This window comes from Culex quinquefasciatus, chromosome 3 (genome assembly GCF_015732765.1).
Source record: "Culex quinquefasciatus strain JHB chromosome 3, VPISU_Cqui_1.0_pri_paternal, whole genome shotgun sequence".
Lineage (NCBI taxonomy): Eukaryota > Metazoa > Arthropoda > Insecta > Diptera > Culicidae > Culex > Culex quinquefasciatus.
Window position 1 is genome coordinate 3,758,243 of NC_051863.1, and position 21,385 is coordinate 3,779,627.

Below are 21,385 nucleotides of genomic sequence, written 5' to 3' on the forward strand. Positions count from 1 at the left end.
TGGTGAATTTTTCCTCCCTCTCATCTCACGCCTCACGACCCTTCTCACTTCACGTCTCTCCGGTTCTCTTTCTCTGTTTTCCGTCCAAACTTTCTCCCGCCTCGCGAGCCCCACACAGCTGATGCAAGGAGCCCGATTTCCTCGACCCGAAACACGAAGGTTTGAAAACGACTCGTCCTGGCGTTTACATTTTTAACGACCGCCCGAGCGTCAAAACAGTCCCAATCGTGGCCACGACGGCGCTGAACGTGTTTTTTTCGGTTGCGTGTCCTCCCGGTGGAAATCCTTTTGCAAATTATATTCCAGTGCGTGTGTGTTGTGTTGTGTACACTTTGGGCACGTTTCTCCCCGATGAGTTGTGGCCAAGGGTAACGAGGAAAAATCGGAAAAGTTTGCGCTTCCGGAAGGACATTTCATTAAGGCTAATGAAGGACCTCCTCCGAAGATCAACACGACCAACGGAGTCAAGTGGGAAAGTAGTGATTTGTGAGTGGGTTCAACCCGCTCGCTTAACTGACTGTTGACTTCTCAACTCCATTAATGAGATGGAGACGTGGTGGGGTTGTGTTTGCAGTAGTGATTAGCTTTGACTTGGTCGCTGCAGTTGATGAGAACAAATTGCCACATGTTTACGCATGAGTTCATCACAAACACGCTTAGCCAGAAGCGCCAGGATTAGGTTCACTCGGGTGGAAAAAGTGGAAAAGAAGCACCTCCCACCCCCCACAAAAGGAAAAGTTTTGTTAGCTCTGTACTGCGAGACAAATTTGTGTGTGAAAAAGCCACCCTCCAACAATAATAGAAGAAAAGGCAGACACCCTCAGGGGGGGCGGAAACGTAGCTTAAGTTTTGTACGAGTGAATCACAGCGTTGGGGGGAGGGTAGAGGAAACGATTTATTTCAATACAAGCAACCAACACTGCAGGGTGGTGGTGAAATCTGTGGCTTCCGGAAATTAAAGAAGGACGTACGTGAATGTGTGTGGGCTCAGGGAAATGTCGGGTTAAATTGAAATCAAATCGCCATCGGTCCCCGGAAATGTAGGTACAAATACAGAGCGACAAATAGTGACGAGAAAAAAAAGGGAAGAAATAAAACTGATCCATCAAACTGGCAAAAGGGTGGTGGGTGGGCATCAGGATATAATAGCTGCTTCCGTTTGCTCTTACCGGTGTGCAAAGTTCCGCAAAGAAATGCTGCTGGTGCAAATAGTCATTGGTGTGCTGTGCAGGATGCTGCTCCTGACAGGTGAGTGCAAGCAGGTGGGTGGTAGAAAAACTATTTGGGAACTTGTTGGAGGTGGATAGTTTGTTGAAGGTGTATTTATCTAATATATTGATTATGGCTGCTTTCATTGATTGATTTAAAAAAAACTGTGCAAATAGTAAATAACAAGAAACTTTTTCATTAAATCAGAGATAATAAAACACGAAGAATTGAACACTCATAGAATTAAACAATAAAAAGGGAATAAATAAGACTTATTCCTTAGATATTCGAATTTTAAAAAAATATGTTGATCGTCAGGTCTCCCAAACAAATCTTAGCTTGAAAACCTAATTTTAAAAGGTGAGAAAATTTTAATTAGTTACGAATAACCTCAGCACATCTTAATGGAATCCAAAGGTCGTCTGTTCAAATCTCGAGGGGAAAGTAAAAAGAAAAAAGTTATGTTTTGGATTGTTCATTAGGGGTCATGCATAAACTATGTGGCTTTCAACTTTTTTTTAATCGTGATATTTTAAAGTGAAATTGCTGTAAATACTCATACACACAGACAGACAGATATTTGTTCAATTTTCTATTCTGAATTGATTGGTATACATGAAGGTAGGTCTTCGAGCTTTCTATAAAAAGTTCATTTTTCGAGCGAAAAACTAGCCTTACATCGGTGAGGAAGGCAACATCCTTTACCGTCGATTTTTTTTGTTTTCCCATATCAGCAACTATTATCTTATTGCAATCTTGTTTTGTTTTGGTCTCTAATATTTGTTATGAATTTGTTACATAAGCTCATCAATTGCAAAACACTGTTATTAGTCAACATAATATTTTAATATATTAATCCTGTAAAATGTTTCTAAAATCCATGTTAGTAATTTGACCTATAAATAATGAAACATTTCTGGCGACGGATAACCACTTTTCGGTTTAAGTCACTCTTAATTCAATAAACAACAACAACATCACATTAGCAATGTTACATTGAACAAGTCAAACCACCAAACCCTCAGTTTTCAAAAATTCAAGAGTTTTTCCTTTCAAAATTTCAAAAATCTTTTTATGATGCAAAATCAAATTTGCAATCAATTTTTGATAAAGTGCATCTTTTTCAAGTGTTTATGTCCTGGTATTTCGAATAATTTTCTTTATGAAGAAAATGCACTCCTCCAAAAAATATTTTAAATGGGCTGGAAACTATTGATTTCATGTTTAAAATTAATCTGTTGTGGAATTTTGTTCTCATTCCATTAAAAAATACAATACAAAAATACAATGTTATAATTAGTGATATTAGTCCATTCAAAAGATAATTTTAAGCACAGAAATTTCTAAACAGTGTGTACAGAAAAGAACAGAAAATTTCACAAAAGTCCGATCAACAAATTCAAAAAAGAAAATTTTGATAAATTTTCTGTTTTCTGCTTTTATATATCATTTAAAAACACAGCCAAGAGTTTTTTTTTATCAGAACAAGTTGTGTGTCATTTTCAATTGCAAATTCGGTTTGTATCTAAAAATGATCTTTAAGTTGTGTTTGACAATGTTGTTTCGATTTTATCGAAAAATAAAATTTAAAAAAAAATATGTCTCCGGTGTCTGATTTGGCAGCATTCTGAACTCACCCTATTGAGTCCACTTAAGAGGCAGTATTCGTAGATTCTGCTCGGTTTGTTCTAGAGGTCGTATCGAGGTGCTCCGATTTGGATGAAACGTTCAGGGTTTGTTTGTCTATACATGAGATGAACTCATGTCAAATATGAGCCCTCTAGGACAAAGAGAAGTGGGTTAAAACGGGCATTGATGTTTGAGGTCCAAAACACATGAAAAATCTTAAAATTGCTCGCATTTCCATAAAACTTCATCAATTCCAACTCTCATAGATGCATTCGAATGGACTTTTGAAGCCCTTCAAAATGTGCTATAGACATCCAGGATTGGTTTGACTTTTTCTCATAGCTTTTGCAAATTACTGCTAAAAATTGATTTTTTTAAAACTTCAAAAACTTTTGGCAACAGCCTCCAACACCCATACTCCCAAAGGTCAAAAGATAGGTAATTTCATAGACTATAAGCCTACGGAAATAACTTTTTGGCCAATCGCAGTTTTTCTCATAGTTTTTCGAATTTTCTATAACAAACATTTTACAACGTTAGTTTTTGCCCTGTAGGCCGCCAGAGCGCCACTTTTTGGTCTCAATTTTGCCATATTCGGAATCCTCGGTCAATTTCACGCAAGTTAGAAGTATTGGAGGTGTAAATATGATTATGAAAAATAATTAAATAAAACATTTTTGAAAAAAAGTTAGATTTGGTTTATTCTGTGATCAATACGTCAAATGCTGTATCAAGTAGGCGAATATCTGTTTTACCCCTAATCCGACAAAATGTTAAAAAATATTTTGATTCATTCCAAATGGCATTTTTTTCAATCAAATTTACAACTCCAATACTTCTAACTTACGTGAAATTGTCCGAGGATTCCGAATATGACAAGATTGAGACCAAAAAGTGGCGCTATGGCGGCCTAAAGGGCAAAAACTAACGTTGTAAAATGTTTGTTATAGAAAAATCGAAAAACTATGAGAAAAACTGCAATTGGCCAAAAAGTTATTTCCGTAGACTTATAGTCCATGAAATTCCCTAACTTTTGACCTATGGGAGTATGGGTGTTGGAGGCTGTTGCCAAAAGTTATTAAGGTTTTAAAAAAATCCATTTTTAACAGTAATTTGCAAAAGCTATGAGAAAAAGTTAAACCAATCCTGGATGTCTATAGCACATTTTGAAGGGCTTCAAAAGTCCATTCAAATGCATCTAAGAGAGTTGGAATTGATGAAGTTTTACGGAAATGCGAGCAATTTTTAGATTTTTCATGTTTTTTGGACCTCAAACTTGAAAGCCCGTTTTACCCCACTTCCCTTTATCGTAGAGGGCTCATATTTGGCATGAGTTCATCTCATGTATAGACAAACAAACCCTGAAAGTTTCATCCAAATCGGAGCACCTCGATACGACCTGTTTCACATCGGTGAAAAACTCGCTCTTAATCGTTTCAAAATATTTCAAAAAAAATACGAATTTTGGAAATTTAACTTTTGGTTTGAAAAATTCAGGATCGTGAATTTTTCTAATTTTTCTGAAAAGGCACAATCATAACCTGAAACTTTGGCAAAGACATCAAATTGATCAGAAAATTCCGAAGAAAGATACCGATTTTCAGGACGAGTGACCAGCTTGTGGGTCTCGTGGCGCAGGGGTAGCGGCTTCGGCTGCCGATCCCGATGATGCTATGAGACGCGGGTTCGATTCCCGCCTTATCCACTGAGCTTCTATCGGATGGTGAAGTAAAACGTCGGTCCCGGTTTCTCCTGTCTCGTCAGAGGCGCTGGAGCAGAAATCCCACGTTAGAGGAAGGCCATGCCCCGGGGGGCGTAGTGCCAATAGTTTCGTTTCGACCAGCTTGTAAAATTGTACACCCAGAACTGGACATCGGCATACGAGAGGATAAAGAGCACGATTCGGTAGTAAAATGGTACTGTGTGCGGACTGAGAGAATAAATCCCGAAATAACCGAGAGTACTTTACTCATGGGTTCATTTTCCAAAAAAGTTCATCTATCAAAAAAAAAAGTACCGGTAGCGAGACTGAAACCCAAGACCTTCGGCATATTGAACCATGCCTTTGCCGTATGGGCCACCACGGTTCGGTGACTAAGTGGCGGTCATTTGTCCATATAAGCCACTCAATAGGATGAACTGTTCCAATGAACGAATGAACACGCGAGAGGACTATACTCTCGCAAAATAGCACTTTCCTCACGTTTCTTTTCGTGAGGACTATCCCCTCGTTCTTTAATTTTGGGTGTATGGAGTTTTGTCTGAAAATTGATTCAAAATGGCTTCTTTTGTCATAGGATTCCCTTTGTAACCGTGGTCAAAGTTCCTCAACCCTTTTAGACCCAAAAATGAAAAATTCCAAAACTAGCCTATAATTTTCGTAGGGTCGCAAGAATCATTTTCTCATCATTTACAAAAAAAAAAACATTTTTTTTGAAAATTCAGGCTTGAAAAGGTTTAACAAATTTCAAAAATTTAGAAAAAAAAAGTTATAAATTTTAGAGATTTACTCACAAATGCTTTTTTAAGATCAAAAATTTGAAAAAAGAAAACCCTCCTAGGGGCAAATTTGGATTAAAGAGGGTCTTTTAAAAATTAAATGAAAAAGTTGTTGTTGCAAGTTGTTTTTAAAGAATAGTTGGACCATTGCACTGCCCCTGATCGCATAGATGTTCCATATGTATTTTCATCACTTTTGAGTTATTGATGCAGTTTGGTTCAAAATCGTGTGCACTTTCAAAAGAGCTTACAATATTCAGTACTTTGTTCTGGATATCAGGGGGAAATCAATTTATTCGTGAAAACTTACTTGCTGTTTTTGCATATGGGACATTTATGCTAACATGGGCAGTGCAGTACCAAGATGATTTTGACGGAAATTGAATTTCAAGTAGTTCCGTTGTTTTTTGTGATTACGGGTTTTGATTGATATTTTTCGGTGATTAATACACCCAAAGTTAAAGAACGAGGGGATAGTCCTCACGAAAAGAAACGTGAGGAAAGTGCTATTTTGCGAGAGTATAGTCCTCTCGCGTGTTCATTCGTTCATTGCAACAGTTCATCCTATTGAGTGGCTTATATGGACACATGACCGCCACTTAGTCACCGAACCGTTGTGACCCATACGGCAAAGACACGGTTCAATATGCCGAAGGTCTTAGGTTCGAGTCTCGGTGTCGGTACTTTTTTTTGATACATGAACTTTTTTTGAAGATGAACCCATGAGTTAAGTACTCTCGGTGATTTAGGGATTTATCCTCTCAGTCCCCACACAGTACCATTTTACTACCAAATCGTGCTCTTTATTCTCTCGTATGCCGATGCCCAATTCTGGGTGTACATGCTGCGTTTATTTGTTAACGTTTCGGCCTACTCGTCTTTTTCGGTCATCCTCAGAAACAAATCTACGACTGTTCCCTACCAGTAGTCGAACTCTTCTTCAGAACCAGCATTAAGATTCCCAGAGTTTTTTTTTTGTAAAAAAGGTCCTATAAACATATGAAAGACTGTAGCTTATAGGACCTTTTCGAAAAAAAACTCTAGATTTGTTCTAGGAACGTGATTTTTTCAGCAAAGTTTCCTCTTCGAAATGCCTAAAAAAAACTTGTTCTTCATCGAAAAAAACACAAACATATTTTCAAAACCTCCTTTACTTTTCGTTACTCAACTTTAAATTTGTTTTGGCACATGCCAATTTATGGGAAATTTCATGCACTTCTCAAAATAAAATTCATTGTAAAATTTCGTGATTTTTTGTAACTTTGCAGGGTATTTTTTTAAGAAGCAATGTTTCTAAATTATAGAATAGACAATTAAAAAAAAATTTACAATCCCAAGACCCAACGTCACTACCAAAAAAAAATGTCAAAATAGCAAGCATCACCCTGAAATTATGAAATAAGTCAGGTGCACTCTGGGCCATAGTCAGTCCCATAATGAATGTCATTCAGCATGTGTTCTTTTATCACTCGACAATAGTCGCAGTTGATTTCAAGCAATGTTCGCAGGCTAAAAACATACTCATCTCATCTACTGGATTGAGCGCAGCTAACCGGAACCAAACCGACAAAAAGTGCATGTTAAATCAGCTTAAACTTGAACTCTCGTGTGTGTGTGTGTGTCGCCGTTGGTGTGCGGGGGTGTCCTCACTAATTCCAAGAAGTGCCCCCTCTCGCCAAACATCCGGCGCAGCCAGGCCTGACGTCGTTCAGTTTAATCCCGTTGCAAAAAACTTTTCGACATAAAAATTCACTCTCAACGTCCGAGCGAGCTCGACACGACTGTTTCTCTCTCTCTGTCACCACTACTAGTGACCGTGTTTGGTGTGCTGTTTTTTTCCTGTTCTGGTCAACTTTTCATCCCCGCCAGAACTCACTTTTCGCCGTCCGGCTGAGAAATTAATTCAGATTGTCACTCGACACTATTGTGTGCAACTTTGGTCGAGTTCCATGGAGAATTTTTCACAATTTTCCCTTCCCTGCAGATAAGCCATCGTGGCGGTGATGGAAAAACTATTTTCCTCGTCGAAATTTTACACATCACTGCCGGAGGAAGCAAGAGTGCACTCAATTTAGACTGCGTGGGGGGGGAGGCAGCCCCACTTGTCAACGCAGACAGCTGTGAGGATTTTTTTTATTAAATTTTTTAAACCATAGAATTTAAAATTCACGTCCATTCATCGCTCGACTCGTTATCAATTCGGGGCACATTCTATTGACCGGCGGTGGTTTTTATCGTGTCGCAAAATCGTTCATGAATTGGACCGAACCGACCGTGGCGTGGGGTGGATTCCGGATGAAAAAATAACTAAATCCATCGATTGGTTGTCAGTGGGGAAATTTGGTTGGTTGAGCAGTTTTATTTAATCAATGTTATTTCAAATCCTCTTTGTTGAAATTTGTGACAAATGGGTAGGTTTGATTGTGAAACTATCTGCAACTAATTTGTCTCTCTTTCTAAGTAACAAAACAATTGAATATCAATCAAGATCATTTAATTTTCATTTGCATTTTTATTAAGTCATTCCGGATAAAATCATTTGTCTTAGTTTAAAACTAAGAGAAACCATTCCACAAGAATTAATTTTTAACAGTTCTCAAAATGAAAACAATCCAAATTGAGTTTGAACTTTTACTAATTTTCAAAAAAGAAAACCAAATTAAGTTTAATCGCGATCACACAAAAAAAAACCCGTCAAGCAAATCGATCGTCATTATTTCCGCTCGGTGCGAACAAATCAACGTCGGTTGATTCATTTCTCCCACCAGAGTGTGAATGGCCCCTACGGTGTGTGGAAAAATTGTCAGGCTTGTTGCAATGTTGTTTATACAGAAAAAATAAAATGGAACGCAATAAATTATACGTTTCACGTGGCACCGGGATAATTGCCTATTTTGCACGCAGAATAAGCAAAAATAAACCATGTTTGCATCGGTAAAAAAAAAGTCAATTGATGCTGGCATTATGGGGAATAGTATAGATTTATGTTTTGATAGAGGGATAGTATGTTGGTAAATATTTGTTTTGCATGACATAAATCTTTAAAATTGATCCCAAAAGGGAAAGCGGTTGAACCACAAAGTAGATGATAAACATCATTAAGAAGCTGATACAATTATCAATTTTGACTATTTTAATAATAATGCTAGAATAAACACAGTTATCCGAATGCGCAATCTCTTCGTATGATTTTAAGCGATGAGTTTATGCTTGAAACAATTGTAACAATAAAAAAAGCAGATAAAGTTATGTTTATCATAATTCTGGAAACTGAACAAACACTCGAAGAATTATTGAGAAATGTGAGACATTTTGTTTACTTATACTAAAATTTATTATTAATCAAAAATCTTATCTCTCATTTAAGTAATATTCGCTGCCCATGAACGAACAAAGTTCAAAAACCTAAGCAAATGAGTAAAAAAAAAACTTCTCATGGCTAAAAGAATTGTTAAGTTCATAGAAATTAATGCAATTATTTTCTTTTAAAAAGTTTAGAAAAGCTAATTACAGTTAAAGTCAGTGTTGACATTCAAACGCTTGGATAAATAATAAAAATAAAGACATTGTCAGTCTTAAAGCAATCCACTTTAACGACCCCGTCATTATTTCTTTTGTAAGCTCTGTTGCAAGATTCTGCTCATTTCTAGGCGTCCGAAGGTTATGTGTGGTGAGTCACCCACACATTGTCAGTCATATATACATTAAAAATCATTGATTATTAACAAATATTATGCCAGACAAATTATGTTTTATATCCTCTTAAAAATATTAAAATTCACATACATCAATGTACAATACAACTGAGACAGAGTTAGATTGGCAATGTTACAAATTCATGGATATTCTTGTTTATCATTGCTAGAAATATGTATCATCGCTATCACTAATTTTAAAGAAATTATTTGTATTATTCTAACAAATTGGTTTCTGGTAAATAAATTGGAAATATGTGAATGACAACTAAAACATTTTAAATCAGGATACCAGGAGGGATTTGCAATTTCAAATAATAAAATTATATCCAGGAAATAATGCAGGATAAAAGTTGAGGTCTGTTAGACCTGGTCGGAGTCACAAAGAGAAATTGAAAAATAGGCAAGATTCTTTTGGAGACAAAAAAAATAGGCAAGATTCTTTGGAGACTTGAAAAAGTCACCAAAATGTTCTCTTACATAAATAAAAGTATCACAAAATACATTATCCAATTATACTGTTATGCTTATAGCAATAAATTGCCAAATACCAATAAATTCATGAAAATATACCTATTTCCAAACTTTTGTGGCTTTTTCCAGTCTCGAAATAAAAAAATACAAAAAGTAGTACATCCATTGCCATTGATTTGCCGAAACAAAATTCCACTATGGGCCATCTCCATACAAACAGGCGGCCAAATTATTTTTTTGCTTTTTAAATGTTTTTTCATACAAATTTGGGTAATTGTATGGTATTGAAATGATATACGTCGATTTTTATGAGTTTTCATGTTTTTCAATAGTTGATTGTTTATAATAAATAGTCTTTTCATACATTTGCAAGTGCAACAGAATTGCGTATATATTGTATTGCAAGTTTATATTATTAAATTATGGATAAGCTAATACATCCCCACTTTAAGGACACAACCCCTCCCTCCTCTGTCTTTCAAACCCCCCCCCCCCCTCCTCCTCCCCTCCCCCCCAACAATATTTTGTTAAGCGTAATAAATTCATTTCAAGTCAAATATTTATTATTTACTGCTGTGTGTTTCTTTTTGTGAGTCCATGCCATATAACTTGAGACCCCCCATCCTTACAGACATAAATTTCGAAAATTTTAATTGTTAAATCAAATAACAGAAAATTGATTTCATTCAAAATATTAATTATGAAGTAAAACGATAAAATACAAACCATATTCTTACTAATCCTAATGTTCTTGTTCATGAAAATTCATATGATTATAGAGTTTCCGACTGCTTCAGGATATGTTAAAGGTAATTTTTATGATGTTTTGTACTAACCAACATAGAACTTAAATGTGGATCAGTTTCATGGATTGATCGCAGAAATTCATCATACCAACTCAATATTTTGCTGAATACTTTTTTTGGTATCAAACTGAGATTCTCCAGTTTCGCTTGAGAAATTTCGGTACGAATACCTCATTTTGACTAAGGCACTCAATTATAAATATAGGTAACAGAAAATTCCAATAAAATCATTTCGAACTTCTTGAAACCAGGTATTGATTTTTGAAGCGACGGTGCCCACGAAGTAGGTAGCAAAGCAAGTGAAATAAACGGGCGCATATGTAGATTGCAGCAAATTTTGATAAAACGTAAATGTTCAAAATGGCATATCTCCGAAAACGCAAAAAAATGCAGGCTGGAAATTTCAGCAATGTTAGATTATGATCCAATCTTTCAAGTGATCTTAGTTTCATGTTTAGCATCTGTTAGCAAAAAAAGTACTCGATTAACAAACACAAAAAAATAAGTTTTGTCAAAAAAATGCTCCAGTTATTCGATGAAATTTTCAGTTTTGGTTTGGAAACAACATTTTATCTATCAATAGTTTCAAAGCTTATCTCATTACCTTTCCAACGATGTATAATTGTCCTAATAAAATATTTAAAATGGTTGAGCTATGTTAAAATTAAACAATCAGCCTTTTTTACGAAAAACGCTAGATTTTTACTCCATTTTTTGACTTTCAGCTTGCGTATCTCCGTAATGAACAAAATTAGAGCTTTGAAAATTTGGATTTTTCTTAGTTAGAATGTTTACTTTCGAGAAAAAAAATACCAAAAAATATTTGGAGAAAGTGACTTTTTTGAAACTTGGCCACCCAATGTACCATAGTGTATTCGCGGGATTTTTGCAAAACCAGGAATTTCTGAATCTCAGAATTTTGTTCTAGAATTTCAGATTTGATTGTGATAGTTGATAGTTGAATACTTAGTAAACCAAAAGATTACAATGCACTAAAATTGTTATTGGCAATAGATATTATCGAAAATTATTGAAATTAAGCATAAGCATAAGCATAGGTGCCCACCCGCAGTTGCTACTCCGTTATTGACCAGGACCTCCAGAAGTTACATCCACGAGCCGTGGAAGATGAGTGGGTGCTATCTTTCCTCGCTTCGCAACTTCTCAAAGGCCCCTATCATGCTGATCAATACCGGCGCCGGCTACGACCAGTGGTAGAGTCACGGGGAAGTGGATGGGAATGTTAGTCCGATACTTGAGTGATAGAGACCGCCCAATCGACTGCTTCTCCGACAAAGTATCACATGACTTTTGAGGGGGTTAGTAGATGGGTATGAGGTCAGGATTCACTAATGGCAGTGATGTGACCATGAGCATTTTGTTTATCGGTTGATTTTTTTAAATCTTAGGTAGCCGGCTGCGGAAAGATAAATTAGTGATGATTTAGAAAGTTTTTTTAATCGAACGTGTGCCAACCGAGCATAAGTGCTATGGGCTGGACTTATCAGTATATTTTTACTGTTTCTACAATTAAGATAACGCGAGCAAATTTCAAATCTCTTCACAGCACGCAATACACGACAGAAATGCGAAACAAAAGGCACAAAAAAAAATCACTTTTCACTCCGAATATTTTTTACGACCACGCGCTCCCTTTTTCAATTATGCACTCATATTATCGAAAATTATTGAAATTTAAAACAAAAGTAACGGATTTAGACAGCTGTTGAAACCACATTTTTTGCATAATATTTTGATATATTTTATTGATTTCGGTTTAATCAGTTGATTTTCTGCAAGTTGCTACAAAAACATTACCAAACAGTTTTTTTTCAAATTTAATTCTGTATAATATAATATTTGTATTAAGGCTGTAGTCCCGATTCACCCTGGTTGATTGTAGTGACTTGAACGGAGATACAAAACAATTTATTTTAAATTTAAATTTTGAGCAGAACGCCGAATTATAAATTTTATTTGATTGAAATACGTTTTTATTTTTTTGTTTTCGTTTATTTTCTTGCGTATTTTTTTTGTCAAGCCGATACAAATATCTTTCGAGGCATTTGTTGGCTCTGCCCCTGGGAAAATAAAATAAAAAAATAAACACACATTGAAATAATAAACCACAATCTCAAAATTTTAATAAAACAAGTGTTTTAAGTGCATTTTACACAAGTTAACTTGTTTTGCAATCATTAGTTTTCAAATAATGAAAATTTGACAAAAACAAAAATTTTAGCGAAAAAAAAACATTTTGCAGAATTTTACAAATAAAATTTTCAAAAATTGAAAACAATTTTTTATAAACCCAATCATGCTGAAAATGGTTTTAAACGCAGGGTTAACTTTTTTGATAATCTCGGTGGAGGGATTGACAGAATCTATTAAAAATATTTGTACCAGACTTATCAATTATATTATATTTTCAATTCACTTATTTAAAGAAACTAAAGTATTTACTCTTAAACACATTGGATATATAATTGCGATTGATTTAAAACTCGCAGCACAACAAATTACCTCGGAACACCCACAAATTCGGAACACTTTTATGATAATTTGTCAATAGCATGCCAAAAGTAGCTTATATGAATTTTAGAACCTTTATTTGGACATTATCTTGCTATTTCACTAGTAAAAGTAGTACTTTTTGAACAAAAAACTTCATTCCAAGACTATTTTGTCCAGAGCAGCAAATGGCCTGTTTCATAATTGTGGGATGTTATTGAACCTCCCACAATTGTGGAACACCTGAATTTAACTGATATTTCCACAACAAAAGTTATCAAACTATGTATAAAACATCACTAAGCTTGAGTTTCATTGGTTTCATTGAGTGAAGTCATTATTTGGTAATAAATATGTACTCCTGGAGGGATCCAAAGTTTGTTTACATTCGTAAGAAAAAATTGATCCGAATTTGTGGATTTCAAGGGTCAAAGTAATTCTTCAAAAACTTCATATAAAAGTTAAAATTTGCAGATGTTCAATACATCATTCGATAGATCGCAAGAAAAGCTTTCAAATGAAGGTAAACGAATCATTAAGTTCAATTATCGATTTTGAAACCGTTCCGAATTTGTGGGATGACTGTAATTATATGACTTCAAGCTTGAAACATTTTTAAAAATCTCTGGATATAAATATTTTCCCTGTTTCCCGGGAAATTCAAAATCCGAGAAATGCCCTACTAAAGAGCCCATTTTTGATATAAATTTAAAAAACTCATGTAGTGTATTTGAAATATTTTATAACTAATTGAACAAGTTGTGTCAATGAAACTTAAAAATTTCAGGAATATTTTTGCCCGCTTTTGGTGATTTTTTAAAGCAACTTGAAACAAAATTTGTATTGACTAAGAATACTTTGTCAAATAAAATTTCAAATTGGCCTTCCAAGGGTCTGACTAGGCAAAATCCATGTAAATTTGTAGGGCACTTGTCTTAATAAAAAATGTCTTTAAATTACAGTGAAATAATCCATTATCTAGCATACGACGAACGTCAAAAGCAAACAATTTAATTCTCTTTACAAATGAAGCATAAGCATGAAAAAACAAGATCAAGACATTTAAAGGAAAGAGCAAAGCAAAAAGCACTCATTCTCACTGTGAAAAAGGGGAACATTTTCTGCTGGGATTTCCCGAAACTATTAACAACAGTGGAAATTGTCAAATTTGACACACAGCAAACCTTTAAAAGTCTTCAAGTTCAAACAAATATGTATTTTCAAGTCTGCTTGTTATTTTTTTTCTGAAATTGAAATTAAATCCAGTGAGAAAAATCCAACTCAGCAACACCTACCCTACATACAAGGCAGCAAATGAAGCAATAACGAGTAAAAGTTGTTCTTTGAGTTACAACTTGCACTGATGCGTGTGCTTTCATTTCTGCCGGTGAGGTTGAATCGATTCCAGAAAGGAAAATGTTACGAAGAGCTTACAAACCCCAGTTGCAGGAAACACTAAGTCCCCCTTTTGCTTTCCAACCTTCCCCACCCTTCACCATCAAACAGCAGAAACTGTGTGCGCTGAAAATAGGTGGAAAAATGATTTTGCTTTCAAGTATCTGTTACAAGGCTACACAGCTCTGAACGAACAAACTTCAAGTAGCTATATTTGAGTTTTTCAAGTACTTTCAAAGAAAACTTTGTCTGGTATTCTGGGAAAGGACGGCACGCTGGCTTCTGGAATAGAAACTTTAAAATCTTTCTGATCATCAAATACCGCATTTCTAAAATGTATTTTTTTTTTTTTGCTCAAATTCTCTTCCAGGTGTCCTCCCCCTCTACCTTCACACGGTTCGCATTCCCAGCTACAAGTTCCGCGGAGAATCGGCCCTGCTCGAGTGCGGCTACGAGCTGGCCGGAAAGCCGGCAGGCCGCACTCGCGAGCAGATCCCGCCCAGTTCGCGCAATCCGTTCGACGTCTTCCAGGACTACTACAACGACGGCGAGGAGCGGCACGGCGGCGAGAAGATCTACTCGGTCAAGTGGTACAAGGACAACGAAGAGTTCTACCGGTACGTCCCGTCGGCGACGCCACCGATCAAGAGCTACAAAATCGAGGGCGTTCGCGTCGATCCGAACCACTCGGACAACACGAAGGTGCTGCTGCGCTCGCTGACGTTGAAATCTTCCGGCGTGTACCGGTGCGAAATCTCCGCCGAGGCGCCCAGCTTCGATTCGGTCCAGGGCGAGGGCCGGATGGATGTGATATGTGAGTTTTGCCCGAACGAATTTATGAGAATTTTTGGTTAAGAAGTTCTCTCGCTTACTCTCCCCCGCATCCACAGACATGCCCAAAGACGGTCCCCACATCAACGGCGACAGTGACCACCGGTCGTACCACATGGGCGAAACGCTGGAGCTGAACTGCACCTCCGGCCGGTCCTACCCGGCGTCGACGCTCCAGTGGTACCTGAACGACGTCCAGGTGACCGATCCGGGCATGCTCGTGCCCTACCCGCGCTTCCAGAATCCACACGGACTCATCACCAGCTACCTGGGGCTGAACGTGGTCGTCGGGCCGCATCACTACCGGGACGGAATCCTGCGGATACGGTGCGTGGCCAGTTTGTCGCCGGTGCTGTGGCGCGAGGGCAAGGAAAGTATCCTGCAGTGGGAGCAGCCCACGCTGGATAATCGCGAAGCCATGCTGCTGGGTGAGTTAATTTTCACGATTTCGCAGAATGTTCGTGAATTCTGTACAAATTTAATAATTGTTCAAAAAATTTGTTTTGTTTGGCAAATCAATCCGATAGAAAAAAACGCTCGACTCAAAAAATGTATTTTTTTTCTTTTTTTTTACATTTTTACTTTTTGGACGTGAAAAAACTGAAAAAGGGAGAGTTTCCATATTAATTCCATCTCTTCCTGAAGCTTGGAAGTTTGGAAGAAAAAAATAAGCGTACCGTCATATGGAAGAATTTGATTAATTCTACCGTAAATAACAATCTAAAATGATGAGCAAATACTTTGAAATGGCGATTTTAAAACATTTAGTTAATTCGAGAGCAATAAAAAAAAAGATGATTTTTTGAGAGGAAATTTCTGACCAAAAACGAACCTCAACTTTAGACAGCTGCCAAAATGTGAGAATCATAAGGAATAATTGGTGTTTTCAAAAGAGTTGTTGCAGATGGGAAGAATTAACTTTGATAACTAAAAGGCTGGTTCACGCTCAAGTTGTTAAAGAAAATCTAATTTTTGAGGAATATTTTAAGATTATCTATAAAGTTGCAATTTTCAAACACAACCAATTATCTCGAGAAATTTTAGGCCGACTTATATGAAGTTGGTAAAATTTCAAATGTTAGGTCTACAAACTAAAATTCTTAAAAAAAAATGTTTGAACTCGAGATAATCACATTTGAAAATTTCGAATTCTTAAGAGAGAAAATTAGTGTTACACCACCCGAAAATTGCCCCTTTTCCATTTAATTTTGCCCTTCAAGTACTAGCTTTTATTGGTTTATACAGCAGTTCCATAGGAAAGTTAAAGAAAAAAAGTGCTTCGAGTAAAAAAAAAATCTGGGGGTTCCCTGGCCGAAATAATTAGACCCGTATTTTTAATTTTTGCCAATAAAATAGGACCAAAATATTCGTAATTGCAGACGCAAACATTTATGGGTCATCGCTTTAATTTTCAAGCTATCGCAGTTATAGCGAAAAAAAGATTTTTCCCGATATCGTCTATTTTTTTCTAAAATATTTTTTTTAATCATGAGGAATAATTGGTATTTTCAAAAGAGTTGTTGGAAATGGGAAGGTGTAACTTTGATGACTAGAAAACTGGTTCGTGCTCAAATTATTTAAGAAAATCTAATTTTTGATTACTATTTTAACATTATTTATCATGATGTAATTTTATAACTCAAGCAGATATCTAGAGAAATTGTAACTTATATTTCGCAAATTTTGAATTCTTAAGAGAGAATTTTAGTACTCCACCATCCGGAAATTGCCCTATGTAATTTGGTCCGCTGACTACTAGCTTTTACACTAAGTTTGGCCAATTCGTCATTATATTGATTTGATGTTGATATTAATGGTTTTTATTTAAAGGAAAAGATAACAGAATGGATAAAAACAGTTTTCTATTTTTATTAGGATTTACTTTCTCTAACAGTAAAGTTTAAAGAACTGATATTCAAAAACAAAAAAAAACATATTTTTATGGAAAATCAATTTCCATTATTATTCTGCCATCGTGTTAAACGTGTCGACTGAAAAGAAAAGGGGTTTTTTTTTCAAACATTATGTTCCTTACAGATCACTCAGCTAGCTAAATCTGGAACAGAATTAAAAAATTGAAACAAAAACACTTATCTAATCTAATTGAACTGAAAAAAAATTATAGAAAGAAAAGAACCATTTCGATTAACATTTCATAATTTCAACCAAAACTCACTTGAATACCTGAAATTTGTTCATCAAAATTACAACTCAAAACAAACCAATTTGATAAACAAAACATTACAATTTAAAAGCATGTTTTAATTTTTTTTTTTTGAATAAGTTAACCTATGTAGACTGTCTCTTTATGTATTAATACACCGTAAGCATTTTCATAATTTGTATGTTGAAAATGCAGTGTTTTAGAAACCCCACAGATTTGGTTCCATTTCGCAATGGATTGATTCAATTCGTTCCAGAATCTTCTTGATATAATAATACAGCAGTTCCATATGAAAGTTAAAGAAAAAAAACAAAAGTGCTTCGATTTGGCTCAAATTTTTTCTGGGGGTTCCTTGGCCAAAATAATTAGACCCGTATTTTTTTGTTTGGCCATTAGGGTGACCTACGCCGTGTTAGGGTGGTCCGAAAAATGGTAATTTTCGTCGATTTTCACAAAAACCACTTTTTTCAAAAAATCATAACTTCGCTCCATTTCAACCGATTTCAGCTGTCTTGGGTGCAAAAGAAAGATGATAAGTTTGACTTCCAAGAAAAAAAATTTGGAGTTTCAGAAATCTAGCCTAACATTTGAAAAAGTCGTATGAAAACATCAAATGCCGTTTTGACGGTGTCTGGACCAAAGAGCCTATATCTGAAAATATTTTTAACGGATTCCTCAGACAATTTTACTTAACATATCAAAAATTAGGCAAGGTTCATTAACAGGATTCAGAGCTATGATTTTTTGAAAATAAAATCCGAGTTTTACGACGCGCCGCGCGCAAAAACGGGAATTTGACGAAATCGGCAAAAAATCAACTTTTTTCACTAAAACTGCGATAACTCGAAAATTTCAGCGATGACCTATACATATTAGGGTACCAAAAGTTGCGTTTTTTAATTACGAAAATTTTGATATGTTATGTAAAATTGTCTGAGGAATCCGTTAAAAATATTTTCAGATATAGGCTCTTTGGTCCAGACACCGTCAAAACGGCATTTGATGTTTTCATAAGACTTTTTCAAATGTTAGGCTAGATTTCTGAAACTCCACATTATTTTTTTTTAGAAGTCAAACTCATCATCTTTCTTTTGCACCCAAGACAACTGAAATAGGTTGAAATAGAGCGAATTTATGATTTTTTGAAAAAAGTGGTTTTTGTGAAAATCGACGAAAATGGCAATTTTTCGGACCTCCCTAACACGGCGTAGGTCACCCTAATGGCCAAACAAAAAAATACGGGTCTAATTATTTTGGCCAAGAAACCCCCAGAAAAATTTTGAGCCAAATATTAGCACTTTTATTTATTTTTTTTCTTTAACTTTCATATGGAACTGCTGAGTACCTAAAGTTTATTTATTGATTTTTTTCTCTCTTTTTCCTTTTTTGAAATTTTGTAAAGTTGGAGAATGTTCAGCACAGTTTTATTTCATCAATCAATCAAATTAGTCGTTTATTTTTCAATTTAACACTTCGTGTGCCCTTAAGGTCTAAATGAACTTGCGTTCCTCTAAAAAAAACTTCTTTGCAGTAACGAAAAATTTATAATAAAAAGCACATAAAGTGCCATCCCGTATTTGACAACAACAATTTTTCAAACATTTCTGCTTTCCAAAAATCAACGTTATTTTTTAAACTGCTCATTATTGTGTGATCTACAATTTGGAAGAAAAATAAAGTTAGTCTCATTCATCAATCATTTTTAACGAAAGGAAATGTGTCCAAAAGTCGTGTTGCCAAAAACGGGATTGTACTAGTAAATCCCACATTTTTTCCCACTTTATTGTGAAAAAATACAAATTTTGAAAGAAAATTTCATTTTTACAGCAAAATAACCGGAAAAGCAGCTGTTGCAAAAAAATTTCAAAACATTTTTTTATTGAAATTTATGTTTGTCGATTTACCGAAAAGTAAACCTTAGTTTCTTGATTAAGAATCATAATTTCACAAATCATAAAAAAAGAATCAGGACCACTTCTGTGTGAGTTTTACCCAATATTGGATTCAACAGAATTGGGTTATCGCTTGAACTGTTGAAGAATTAATTCAGCCCAAATTTATTTTTAATTTATGTTTAGCTGATTTCTGCGTTGAGAACTATGCGAAAAAAAGCGCGAAAAATCACTCAGCTAACTAACCAATCCTTCTCTATGTCTTCAACAGTGAAAAGTGGTACTACGCGTCCAAACCAACTCTCCCGATGGCTCGTCTTCTGTACGATGACAACGTTGTTACTGCTGCACTTGTTATGAAATCAAGACAAATTACATTAACTGATTGTAGTTAATCCGCCGAAACAAGCCGCCTCGTAGACGATTAAGTTTTATAGTTTATAAAATCCAAGCATATCTCCAGAAACCACCATAAGTTATCGGTACACAATCGGTTGTTGCTTCTCGAAAAGGTGAAACAAGTGCTTAGCATTTAACTTGTAAGTGAGTTCAAGGTACGCCCGGAGTCCTACATTAGAACATTGAAGATACCAACCCCCGAAGTAGTTGTAAATAGCACGTGAATAAAGGTGAAATTTTGTAAATACAAAAGATATACCGTTACGAAAAAAGAGAGGAAACTTTTGTAATAAAAAAAATCCACCTCGTCCAACTCAATTACGAAAGAACAGCCCTGGAGTACATAAAGGCCTCGAATGATTGAGCCTCTCCACACACCGAGATCCTCTCTCAAAGCAGGCCAACTTTTTCACCTCCTCGGCAAAGTACGGTCAAGCCTCCTCGCTTTAACAGCTTCATCGTTCATCGTTTCATCACATGCACACGTGGCGCACGTGGCCGTGGGGTTCGGCTGCTGATAAGAAAGTTCGCCTGTTGAGCTCATTTATCTCCCATTTTTGCGTCCGAATCACAGCCGCCAAGCCAGCCGCCAGAGGTCCCGTCCCTAATCCGGCGGAAATGGCTGGTTCAGAATTACTGATACGATTCATTTATGGCCGCTTCAGCGCGACCGACCGCTCCAAAAGCTTCGCTAGGATAGATATGGGTTTCCGTTACTTTGAATCGTTCACACACATACATACAACACACATACAAACGCACTGACCACGTGGGGATGTATTTGTGCGATATGGATTAGCCCTTATCGCACCGGGTCCAACGATGACCGCTGTCCCAGACTGGATAAAAATAGAGTTCGATGGACGTCGACAAGCTAAACTTGGGCTTGGGTTTGGACAGCGATAGACCTCCAGATTTAAAGAGAAATGATTTACAAGGGTAAAAATACGTTTGTTTGGAAGCTTAAAGATGCAGTCGTATCTATTACATTAACCGATTTGGAGTCTGTCATCGGCATAAAGTTTTTCAGCGACTCAGACTCCGACTCAAGCTTTTAAAGATTTTGTGACTCCAACCCCGAGGCCGAATTCGGAAAAAAATTAAAAAATCTCGGCTTGATTTGAAATTGTTTTCAATAGCAATAAACACAAACGATGAAAACTTTTTTCAAAGAAACCAGAAGTAGCTTGAAATAGCATGGCTATACTTTCCAAAACTATTGAGGCAAAAGTTTGTGATTTTTTTAAAAGAATTCTACTTTTTTCTCAGGGTAGTTGCCCAACCGCGATATGTGACCAAAATTTATATCCCAACCCAAACGAATTGAAATTGGCCCAACACAGCAAAAGGGAAGCGATTCTAAAAACATTTTGTTGCTTTTATATTCACAAGGGTGGGTACGGATTTTGAAAAGTTCTCAGATCAAGTTCTGGTGTGGTTCCCCTTGTAGGGCATACCCATAGGGACTCTCACGCCAAATTTCAGCTCATTTGGTTGAAAACTGGCTTGTCTCAAGCGGGTTCAAGTTTACATGGAAATTACTATGGGAAATTTTGAATTTTCGTTCATTCGCTCCTACAGGCATGGGGAAAACATGTAGAAACTTCTAGGATGGCCGGAAATGAGCCGGAATACAATTTCAATCCTGAGATATTCAACGGAATCCAAAAAAAAACTCCGTGCATTTATATCACGTGCTATCTTGTCACTCCCTGAAAATTGATGTAAGTGCGACAATAAAATGTAAATGTAAAATAAATATTGCATTATTTTATGCAATTTTATGTGATTTTACACCTTGAAATATGTAGCCCATCAGTATGGAAAACCTACTTGACCGAAATGTCAAGCTTATATATGCGTTTATCCTTACAGCTTTAC

The 21,385-nt window shown here is 36.1% G+C and overlaps 1 protein-coding gene across 1 annotated transcript; it reads left to right on the forward strand.

The window, feature by feature from the left end:
• Positions 1 to 207: 207 nt before the first annotated feature.
• Positions 208 to 19,803, forward strand: LOC6044883. The gene is made up of 4 exons (XM_038265511.1): positions 208 to 1,248; positions 14,589 to 15,032; positions 15,109 to 15,477; positions 19,377 to 19,803. Exons 1-4 carry the CDS (start codon positions 1,194 to 1,196, stop codon positions 19,463 to 19,465), a joined length of 957 nt encoding a protein of 318 aa, XP_038121439.1. The 5' UTR covers positions 208 to 1,193; the 3' UTR covers positions 19,466 to 19,803.
• Positions 19,804 to 21,385: the final 1,582 nt, after the last annotated feature.

Bases quoted from the DNA above. Each gene is read 5' to 3' on its own strand.
- LOC6044883 (XM_038265511.1), top strand. From the start codon at position 1,194: ATGCTGCTGGTGCAAATAGTCATTGGTGTGCTGTGCAGGATGCTGCTC. The intron at 15,033-15,108 runs GTGAGTTTTGCC...CCGCATCCACAG, and splicing joins GGGCCGGATGGATGTGATAT to ACATGCCCAAAGACGGTCCC. The intron at 15,478-19,376 runs GTGAGTTAATTT...TGTCTTCAACAG, and splicing joins TCGCGAAGCCATGCTGCTGG to TGAAAAGTGGTACTACGCGT.